Genomic DNA, 12477 nt, shown 5'->3' with positions numbered 1-12477 from the left:
ATATGTGCAATACCAAATAGACGGAAAAGTATGATATTGAACAATATTGAATATAAATTGGTATAGATAAAGTTAAAATAAGAACCAAGCTCCTGTAAATTATTTAATAAATTATTCATGTTATTAAAGTATTAGCGTTATAAATGGGAAATAGATTTAAATGTGCAGATTGACAATTTGGATACTATTTACTCTATGCCTTTTATTATAACCAGAAGTTTCTTTTTCACAAAATTTTACTTTAAGATTGTTTATAGGAATCTACAATGTATTTCTAATTCATTTTTATCAAAATGCAAATTATAATAATCTGAACTAGGTACTTTTTGTTCAGAAATCAGAGAAAAATCTTTCCACATTTTTGGGGAAAGTAATGTTGTACAAAATTTCTGGCTATCCATGGTAGACTGGATTAGCAATTATGACATTGTCTTGCCTTTTAGCGAGGACGAAATAATTTTTTTTTTGAGGGGGGGGGGGGATCTGGGGATTTTGTTAACAGTAACACAATAAATAAAACTGTGATGCTATTTAAATACTATATATAAATGTAGATATAAGAACCAATTACCAACAGAATATGGTGGGACAGAATATTTAAGATATTGGGTAAGTATAAAAAAATACTCTGTATGCTTCCTAACCCCTGCACAAAAATTTAAGATAGATCAGAAGTGGCAATTGTTAAAAAGAGCATTTAATTAACTAAAATAAATTGTACATTATCTTATTGTATCAATATGATTTGATTAATCTTACAAGACTATTGTTACTTAATTTGTTTTTAATATTGCAGTATGTAATTAGAAGTCATTTTTAAATCTCCCAAGTATTACTTACTCTTGGATTTTAGGCGAATCTTTTTTAAGGTATATTATTGTTAGACATTGAACGGACTTACATTCTAAGTAAATGTCAAAACTATAATCGTTTGCAGAGTCAGAAAAGAAAATTTGTCTTTGGTTGGAAGTACTTCTTATATTGTATAATTTAGAAGGACAATTTTCGATCAGTGGTTTTCACACTAATACAAAGAAATGTGATAAAGGCCCTTCTGAAAGCTTTAAAGATATATCTTCACCTAGTTCACCAATTATCAATTTTCATCGTTTTGAATTTCCTGTTTTTATTGTATGCTATTTGCAGGTGGACACAAAGGTTCACGGAATCAATAAAAGCTTCCTATATTTTTGTTCTATCAATGTCTTATTTTGATATTTGTTATTGGTGGTAAGTACACTTATGTACTACATCTGAGCAATTTTCAGTATGTATGGACTGATAATTTCATTTCGTTTTAAATGACACCATGTTAATCCCCCATTCTTCCTATCGGATTATTATTGTCGTAAATATAATATAATAAACACAAAGAGTACAAAGAATGCTTGAAATTAATTCAAAGATTCAATTATAACATTAACGGTGCCAATGTTTGGCACCAGAGGTGCATTTCGACAATTGAGGTCTTTTCAGTGATACTCAAGACCAACATAACTTTTGGAAAGGCAAGTGCTCAGTACGTTGAGGATGGTTAAAGATAAGTAATGCATTTTCTATCTTTTTGCAATGTGTTGAACTGTCAAGAAACATCGAAGTACATTTGACGCATGTTAAAACAGGACAGAACGGTTGTATGGTATTACGAAAAATGCATTTATCACTGTTATCTAGTCAATTCAACAAAATTAGTCAGTATGTTATGACAAAATATAACCTATCTACATATTAAGTCAGTATGTTATGACAAATTATAACCTATCTACATATTTTTTAAACACTAGAACACCATTTAGTGGTTTTGAAAGAAAAACAAATACTTGAAGATCATGATTTAGACAAACGTTTCCTGTATGGAAGACTCATCAGTGATACTCATTAAAACAAATCATAAGTTATGGACAAAATATTGCAATCCAAGAAATTAAAAACATGGTGCCAAATCTGGCTGGTTTAGTGTTTTTCACAACATCTAGTTAGACCCTTAAGTGTAACACGGAAACCCTCGCGCGTTTACCAGAAATGCTACACGCTAAAATAAACTGTTTTTAATGAACTTTTTTTATAAATACAATTCTTCCTTGTTTGCAGTATTATTTGTATTGTCAATTATAAAAATACAAGACAGTAAGTAGTGCACTTTCAATACCCGATTTTGTTTGCACATCTTAAAAAAGGTTAAACTGGAATACAGATCCTTTGATTCATATATTAATACTAGTAATTCAAATTTTCCTTATAACGTTTTTGAATAGAAAATACTAATCATGTAACAAATATACACAGATCACTGACACAAATTAACTGTGTGTGGAACAAAGTGGCACACATGATATTTACGTACTTGAATGTTTCGTTGTATCTTTTCACTGGAATCTTTGAGCAGTTCACTATAATCTCCTCCTTGATGGTGGTAAAAATACGCGTGTCTTCTGTCTAAAATAAAAGAAATCACTTCTATATAGTTAGCCTATATTTTATCTCGAATGTTATGGATAAAAACAAATTCGAGATGCATATCCGTAGAGATAGTCGTCATTATGCATATCTTTAGACAGCATGTAGCACATCGTGTAATGATCCCTTTTACAAAACCGTAAATGCACATATATACAGACCTGTTTTCAGTTTGACAGATACATGTCGGTAATGCACTAAAAAGGCTATATTTTTTTTGCAATATCCAAACAAAGGTATTATTTGCCGATTTATATTGTCATCTTTTGTATTCAACTACCAAATAATAGTTCTGTATTGGAACTAAATGGGCGTAATCAGACAAATATAAAGCACATACATGCATTGCTATTTCAAAGTCCAACTTCTTCTTCTCTCCCTTTTGATTGATTGTTGCTTTCCTGTTGCTAACATAACACGCAAATTTGTGACATTTTTTAACATTCATTGCAACACGGAGTTTTTACAAAGTAGTTCGACCAGTATGAACTTAGACTGCCTTGCAACAGTTAATAGCAATAATGAACCATATATATAAAATGATTTCAGTTTATGTAAATTATTGTTTAAACATATATATGTTAATAAATATTTCTTTCAAGGGGAAGGTATATACGATGTCTGTTAATGAGATACCAATCCCTTGGTACTGTACGAATTGATCAAGATAGAAAGCCAACTGCTTACTATTGCTTGTCTTTTTAACAGTTACTGGTATCTTTTAAAAGATTAACTGTTAATATCTAGATTATAATCAATGTATCTTTGATGAAAAACGACCATTGTTACATCTGACTCAAAAACAAAAATCCATTCGCACGGAGTTTGCATTGGTTAGTACTGAACTGAAAAATATCTACACCAGAAAAATAGAAAACATATCCAATAAAAAGAATTAAAACGAATACTATTACTTACTTTTATGTAAAATAGTGTCAAAAATGTCTATCGGTATCTCTTATGTGGTGCAGAATCATTTTAAAATTCTTTCCAAGAAGGGTTTCAAGTATTCGACTAATAAACAAATATTCTTACGGACCAGAAAGTTTAATAAACACACAAATAGCTCCTCTTCCGACACAAATTTACTGCATATTTCAAACGTTCTTCATTCTGTTTCATTCATGTTTGATTTATGATATTTGAATTCATCCGTCATATACTATTACTCGGTTATATTATATGGCAATCCACTATCTGAAGTGAAAGTATATTGCTTTTTTGTTTCATGTTATTTACCTTGTTAACTTGTACGTACTCAGAAACACTTAAGACTTCATGCGTAGTTCTATGCAAAGACATAATTTTGTTTATTATAAAGCGTCAAAAGTATATTTTTTTTGTAGAATTTGATTAATTTTACAAGGCAGGGAGCGTGGGGTGGATCCCTACATTTTAATAGTGAATGAGTTTTAAGTTACGATGTAAGGTAACTTCAGTCGACAATGGATTCTTGAAACCGTATATTATATCAGAACAAAAGACTTGTTGAATGCAATCATGATTAAAGTCTAACAAAACTCATCGATATAATTTATTTCCCCCTCAGATATTAATACATCCTTGGATTGCACATTATGGTTCGAGCATTCCTTATGTAGGTAATTCAAGAGAGATCTTTGGACGGACAAAATTTATGAAGTGTTTTTTTTTATTTTAGTGTTGTTTCATACGTTTTATTTTATTTTCATGTTTCAAGCAGACTTTAGGAAAAATACTAATCGAAAGACATATATAGCATATCAAATGTACAAGGGTATGAATACTATATTACATTTAATAGGATAAACCAATTAAGTCCATAAAAACTGACAAAATCAAACTGTAGACAATATCAACTAACGGAACGAATGGAAAACAAACTGTTATATTTCCAATTTTAACGAATTCTAGTCATTCGAAAAATGACAAGAATATGTTAAGTCTCAATCAAGAGTTGCGTCAGTAGAACACTCTTAAAACGACCATTTAAATAAAATCCATTATCAATGTCGAAATATAGCATACTCCCTCTTCTATATTTACACATACGCAAACTCAAAAAATAAGTTTGTAGCATCTTATAAAGAGTCAAATAATTTTGATAATGTTTTAACTTAAAAAAAAAAAGCCATCATTGTTTACAAGGACCTTTTTACTGTCAAACGCGGTATGTAATATTTATAAGTGGAAAAAATATCTTAACCTTTTCTTATTTGGAAAAAAAAATCATCATTTTATAGTATGCTTCCTCACATTTAATGTTAAACATTTATACTTAAACTACTTATTTCTTTTATCTGCACATATTCTTCAAATGAAAAAAAAACAAAAAAAAACGAAGGCCCAATGTTCTTTCGAATTAAAATCTGTATATGATGTCTACCCAATGTACCCCGAATTACGGTATAAGTAGTTTTAACTATTTGACCGAAATAAATAGCAAAAATCTGATAGGAGATAAAATTCAAATGTAATCACTGATTTTCAAAGTAAAATGAAAAATATAAATTAATTTTACTTACATGCACATACGATTCAAATATGACGTTGGACAAACTGAAGTACAGTAAATCGGACCTTATATAGTAATGTCATGGGATATATTATTTACAAAGAAATCTTTCAGAAATGTTTTCCGGGAATCATTACGGTTCATAATTAAACCTTTTAAATTGCAACGTAATGATAATTTATATATCTACCGTGTAGGTAAGCTAATTTAAACGTAATTTTTGACTGTGATATGTAGTCGAAGTATTGTACTCTGTTTAAATCTCATATCTCTTTGTAAACAGGTTGATATAAAACTATTTTTACACGTATTAGTAATATGTAAATGCAAAAACCGCAACATATTCGTTTCAGTCACATACTTTTACCGATAAAATTCGTGTTATGATTATATTCATACAAAGGTACTTTCACATACACATACTTGCGGATAAAGAAAATCCGAATTGAATCAGCTTCGTACTTTCGGTATTATTTAAAAGTTTTATTAACATACTTTGGATTATCATTTTTCTGTCCAAAGCAGATTATTACCAATCCTTCATATATCATTCCTAGCAAAACATTAACGGTGCCAGTTTCATTGCACTAGATGTACCTTTCAAATAAATACGTGTTCTGTGAGGCTTGAGGTCAATTTATTTGAAAGAAATATTTGTTCTCAAATGTAAATGCTCAATCGAAGTAAAAGTGTGTTTAATCTAATCTCAATCAAGAGTTGCGTCAATAGAACACTCTTAAAACGACAATTTAAATAAAATCCATTATCAATGTCGAAATATAGCATACTCCCTCTTATAAAGAGTCAAATAGTTTTGATAATGTTTTAACTTTAAACAAAAAAGCCATCATTGTTTACAAGGACTTTAACTGTGAAAAGCGGTATGTAATATTTATAAGTAGAAAAATATCTTAACTCTTTCTTATTTCGAAAATAAAAGGGCTTTTCTCATTGTTAATGGCCGTACGGTGACCTATAGTTGTTAATTTCTGTGTCATTTGGTCTCTTGTGAAGAGTTGTCTCATTGGCAATCATACCACGTCTTCATTTTTATATTCAAAAACCTTTTCTGTATTCCCTGTAATATTTCACGGTATCCGGTCGTTTTAATAATTAACATAAGTAGAATTGCTCTGAAAACGTGAAATCTAGTAAACTGAAAAAGATGTTGTATGATCATCATGTGTACAACACTTGTTTTTGGAATAAACATCCTAATTACTCATTTCACAAAGAAGACATAACCCATAGGCATAGGGATATATTCATACAAGGGAATAATAACATAAACGGTACCAATTTTTCTGCTAGGATGGTGATTCCCTCGGGGACTATCAGTCCATCAGCAGAGGCATCGACCCAGTGGTAGTAATAACATAAACGGTACCAATTTTTCTGCACAAGATGCGCATTTTGACAATCAATGTCTCTTCAGTGATGCTCGAGGACAAACTATTTGAAAATCCAAAGCTTATTAAAAGGATGAAGAGCTATAAAGCAAAAAGGACAAAAAAGTATAGCGAAAGCCGGGCAAGGAATCAGAGCTTTGCATGAGGGAGACACATTCCTTAATTTTAAATAATTTCAAAAATTTTGTAACAGCAAATTTTAATAACACAAAATCCGTATTTCCATGCCAGTACCGAAGTACTAGCTACTGGGATGGTGATACCCTAGGGGACTATCAGTCCACCAGCATCGACCCAGTGGTAGTAATAACATAAACTGTACCATTTTTTCTGCACCAGATGCGCATTTCGACGGTCAATGTCTCTTCAGTGATGCAATATATTACATGAATGCAAAACGCTTTCATTTCTTTCCTTACACTTTGCAGTTGTTGTAAGTCCGTTTACAACCTTACAAATAATAATTTAGAGCAACAGCATAACAAGGCATAGGAGTGTATATGTTTTAAAACAAATATAATTTCATCTCATCAAAACAGTGCTTCGAAATTATTGTGTATACTCTGGCAAATGGTGTTGAACGTCTATCAGACAAATACTGCCAACAAAAATCAAAACCTTCAAAAGTGAATTAAAAAACAATTTCTGATAATGTATTTCAAGTATAGAGTTTTTTAAGTGCATTATACTTTAAAATTTATGTTAAGTCTTCATTATCTTTATCTGTTGGTTTCTTCAAATGTATGTGTTATTACACATGAATAGTCAGCAGTATGTGATTGTGAATAAAGATGTCTTAAAATTTTATGTGGATAAAAGAAAAATAATTACATAAATTATAAAATATAAAATAAATATGATATCAAATGTTTTCACACATTAAACAGATGTTACTAATAATTGCTGAATTTGATCAGGAAACATTTACAATTGTGTTACTTTAATTGAAACAAAAATAAAACAAAATATGGCAGGCAAAATATCCAAATTTACGTTAGACGATTGTCTGATTATTCAGTTAAAATGTAATTTTTACCGATTTAGGGCTGCTGCTTACAAGGAAGCTATTGATCAAGTGCTAAAGGTGAAGTCGGCATGTTGAAAATTTATAGGAGGCAGCATGAGATGGTTGAGCGTTATGTGCCATATGTGTCGCAGATGACCACGGATATGCACCAATTGTGGTAGCCTCAATATCGGCATTTTTGTCTTTGTTTGTGACAACCCCGGAATTTATTACCGAAACTTACCACGAGCAACACGAAGTATGCCAAATGTGAAGCAGGGTTTGATTACTGAAAACCACCAAATTGAGCCACCAGAGATCACTTCTGGTTTTTTGTGGGTTTCATGTTGCTCAGTCTTTGGATTTTTGTGGACTGTTATTTGTGTTTTCGTTTTTTCCAATGATGTTGCCGGTCTTCGACTAACAAATTAAGATTTTTCAATTGCTATCTTCACTGCTTTTTATTACGGATTTACGATCCATTAAATCTGAAGGCATTAACATGTTTGTGTTGAAATGACGCTGACAAATTAGCTTGCATTCTTTGCAATATTCGGCGTTAATGTTTTATCACGCAGGCAGCAGTCATTGATCAGTAGTAAATCATTCGTCAATGAGTTCAGTTCTCATCACCGAATGGTTTGGAAATATTAAATGATTTGACTAATCGGTATGAATTACGCCAGAAACTTCATTTTATGGAATTTTACTAATTCGCCTGATTAAGCAAAACAAAACAAATGTTCGTGAAGTGGCAAAAAAAAATCATTTATGTCGGTTTATGATTCAAAAGGTTGTCTTTAATGAATCTAACGGAGGTAAAAATGTGATATTTTTTCATGGAAATTAAATTGAAAAAAAAATGTTACACAAAAGCTACCTGAAAGGAAGATCAGGTCACGTTTGCAAAATTAAATTCAATGTTTAACATTTTACACATTTTATATTATTGTTAGTAGGTAGAAAAAAAAACAAATTAAGCTATATATTGACAACGGTAATGAATTATCTGGGCGGGATAAAAAAAAAAACAACAAAAACGGGACACTTTTCAAACGATCATAAAAATGTAATTAAAATGTGGATGCTCTGTACCGGTATAATATCTTTAATAAAAATTAGAAACAAAAACACTATGAATTTTATTAATTGAAATCCGTAAAATACGACTTTCCATCAAGTATAAAGATTCACGATACATGTATTTTAATAACTGCACGTACATTATTAATTGCAGAGCAAAATAAAAACTGAATTATTAATTTAAAAAAGAAAGAAATGATCTAATGAATCCAACATTATTGTTTTAAATCACTTACATGTACACGAGTGTCGGATACGTCGTTGAATAATTCTTGCACACATCAGATCGGTTTATATACATCGGTAAAAAAAACGCCTTAATTTATAAAGTCTTTTCGTAGAAAGAGTTATTAATATATTTTATGTTTTTCGTGGAATTATAAAAATAAGATTATGGTTTAAAAACTCGTCCATCTAAATTTCAACGAAATTTTAATAGTGTTCTCATATATAAAAGTCTAGGTAAAGGTTACATAAAAAAAGCTGAATAATGTGACGTATGATATACATATTGTATTCAAGATCTGTTTAAATCTTTCGTCGTTTTTGAAAGTAGGGATTATTATCTTTCTCAGTAATATAAAGTCAAGTAACCTCGGATTTTGATTCTTAATTCCATGCTTATTTTCGTTAATTTTTAAAAAAATTTGAACAAAAAGGATTTGTTATTGTTTTGTGAAATAAAGTGTAAACCATTTATTTCATTAATAATTGACAAAAGTGTAGATTTTTGTTTTAGAAATTAAATTTAATTGAATAATTCATAGTAATTGGCAATCGACTAAAACTGATAATATTTTATAAATACTTACCTAAAGATGGTAAACTTTGTTCTTTTACAACCTTATCTGATTTAATGCCTTGTTTATTTAAGTATTTTTCTATTCCCACATGGATTACTTACAACTGGGTCAATTAATCTGTTTGTTTATTTGCCCCACGACTACAAAGCTGTATCAGTATCAACGTGCAACGTCGCGTCGTCTGTATATTGCAGATGTTGATTTAACTGCATTAGGGCTAATTTGATCATACCATTTAATAAAGCGGAAGCTATAATTAAATGACAATAGTAATGTATACTATTCTAAACGCATGCATTTTATCAAAACAGTTTTTTAAACCATATTTTCAATAGTTATATAATTGATAATGAAAATATTTTAAGGAATTGTCTCGCATGTCTTACATGATGTAAACGTATAACCATAATGTTGTCAAATCCTTACGTCTTTTTCGGAAACACTTTTGAAATAATTTCAATATTCTACATTTTCTGTTTTACTCCTTCCTGGCTTTCAAATGATTAGGTCGGAGCGTTCCTGTTGAAATTTAACTCAGAAAAGCGCAACATTTATCAAGTATTAGTCTAATTATCTAGAACAAAATTCTGAAATATTGTACATCAAGTTTTCGCAAGGCAAACGTCCATCTTTCGCATCCTTTAGCGTTAAATGAACTCAACGTTTTATTGTCATCCGTCACATTGTACTATTAAGCTCTTATTAGCGTCAAACGGATAAAAGGTTTATAGAATTATTTAACATATGGATATTTGCCGTTAATCGTCATATGGGTAACTTCATTTAAACCCCCCATATTTTTTTCAGAAACTCTGGCATGTGCATTACCATCCCTCATAATATATAATTTCTACGAGAGACAGAAATTAACAAATAAAGAAAAATCGTGGTAAATAAGTAGTTAGGAGTAAAACTGATAATTGACTCCTCCATAGTTTTACTGCATTTTCGCGATCGCTTGATTCTATTGTTGCTGATAGACCTGGGGTCAAACCGCGATCTTCTATTCAACTGGGTATTGCCATGTCCTGTGTTTTTGATACTTATTTCAGGATGACTTCACGATATTGGTATTTTCGTTGACAACAGCACCGTTTTAGTAATATCCGAGCATAGGCTTTTAAACATGAAAGACTGATATAATGAAAAAAAACAATCACCTTCGTTTCCTCGTCCTTGTTTAATGATATGCTGTGTAAAAGTTTACATTACACGTTTTGTTCGGAGTTACAATTGTAAGCAAACCATCACTTCCTTGCGTAACCGGTTTTGAAATGTCAAAGTAAGAATGTATCCATGGATGAATAGGTTTGCCTTTGTTTGTATCATTTATATTTTTACATTCATTTTCATCGGGTACGCAAGATTTCAACATATCCAATCATCAGTTATTCGTCAAAAGAGATAAGAAATATTCAAACTCATAAGTCGAAACCAAACTGACAATGCCGTGTAAAAAAACAATAACAACTAAAAGACAAACAACAGTTAACAAAACACAACATAGAAAACTAAAGACTGAGCGACACGAACACCAGCAAGAGGGGAAAACAAATCACAACCTTGAAAGAATAGCAAATTTTATTGCAGATGAAATCATCTTGAGGGAAATACAATTTCAATTAGATTTTGTCGTAAAATGAAAGTTATATCACCATATATAGAATTTATGAAACAAACACATTGGTGGATGAAACCCTCATTAAACCTTTATATAATTTTGATGAATAAGCAGATACCAGTACTTCGTTCTCGGTAACAACAATATACTACCATTTTGACTTTTAATTTCCTTTTTAAAACTGGTTTTAGTATGATATGTTTCTTACATCATCGTATTGTCATTTTAAGACATTATTACCAATAATTAACATTGGAAAGCATTTACATTTACACTTTTACGTTAAAAATTTGAAAATAATATTCTAAGCATAATAAAAATAACAATATCAGCCATCATAAAATTAAACCATATCTTATCATTCAATTAATAAAAACGAAAAAAATAATATTTATTGTTATAGCAATTCAGATGCAAAATGATAATATTGTCAATCGTAACTATTTAAAAAGTTCTGGAGGGTTGCTGTGGATTCCTGGGAAAAAGTAGAATTTTTTTCTTAGATTGGATTTCACCTCAGCAACAGTCATTTCCTTCTTTTTTGTATGTCCTTCTTTTCCAACTAATCTGTTTACCTTTGATAAAAGTAAATATCATCAAGTTAGTTCAAGAATTGTTGATTATAAAATTTCGAATTCGAAATTCCCACCTTTTGTTTTATAAACTCTTTATTGATTTAATCTAATAGGCAAATAAATACGCGAATGTACTCAGCCGAAAAGAATCAAAATTTAACAACCTTTAGTCAAAAAGAGAACAAACTTCACGTTTCATATCAGGAGAAACAGCCTGTAGTGTCCTGAAGTAATATATCTTTTCCTTCTTATTTTACGGTTTGATATTTTTCTGTTATGCTATTAAACAGTACTTTTGTCTTACTCAAATCTACTTTAGAAAGTCTAACCTTGACCTTAGATTAAGCAACATCAAATGTTTGCACCTGTCCTAAGTCAGGAATCTGATGTACAGTAGTTGTCGTCTGTTTATGTAGTTCATACGTGTTTCTCGTTTTTATATAGATTAGACCGTTGGTTTTCCCGTTTGAATAGTTTTACACTAGTAAATTTTAGGGGCCCTTTATAGCTTGCTGTTCGGTGTGAGCCAATGCTCCGTGTTGAAGGCCGTACCTTAACATATAATGATTAACTTTATAAATTGTTACTTGGATGGAGAGTTGTCTCATTGGCACTCATACCACATCTTCCTATATCTGTTTAACAAATAAAGTAAAATCATTAGCCTCAAAATCAATAGGGCTCTTCTGCTAATTGCATGTGAACATATATCCAAGTGAGGTTTTCCTCCTTAATGTAGTATTTTACTAAACATTTGGTAACTAATTTTTTGAATAAATACTTTTAGTAAATGTAACCTTGAAATTGAAGCAATTTCCTCATGATCAACAGTGATCTTCCTGTCATTATATACGTTGCCATATAAACATGTATATACAATGAATTGAATTGAAACCGTTATTAATTTTCTTATATGTTACCAGCATACGGATTCTATTAACTTTTCTTTATATATATCCATATATCTTAGTAAGTTGCAATCGGATATCAATAAAAATGAGTTAGCATTCAGAAACGAAAATGACAGTT

The 12477-nt window shown here is 30.4% G+C and overlaps 1 protein-coding gene across 6 annotated transcripts in view; it reads right to left on the bottom strand.

Annotated features, from left to right (window-relative positions):
• Positions 1 to 12477, bottom strand: part of LOC127718890 (caspase-2-like) — a 53095-nt gene that overhangs the window by 19400 nt on the left and 21218 nt on the right. The window contains exon 12 of one of the 6 annotated variants that reach the window (XM_052224997.1): positions 10816 to 11448. The exons of 4 other annotated variants lie outside the window; for them this stretch is intronic. In XM_052224997.1, the coding sequence (XP_052080957.1) occupies positions 11314 to 11448 (135 nt within the window). In that variant the 3' untranslated portion in view covers positions 10816 to 11313. Of the gene's footprint in view, positions 1 to 10815; positions 11449 to 12477 lie in introns of those variants that run through there. One more of the 6 variants, XM_052225006.1, reaches the window with a different exon arrangement.

This window comes from Mytilus californianus, unplaced genomic scaffold, assembly GCF_021869535.1.
Source record: "Mytilus californianus isolate M0D057914Y unplaced genomic scaffold, xbMytCali1.0.p SCAF_1, whole genome shotgun sequence".
Lineage (NCBI taxonomy): Eukaryota > Metazoa > Mollusca > Bivalvia > Mytilida > Mytilidae > Mytilus > Mytilus californianus.
The sequence above is the reverse complement of the archived record's forward strand: the minus strand, read 5'-3'. Positions and strand labels throughout refer to the sequence as shown.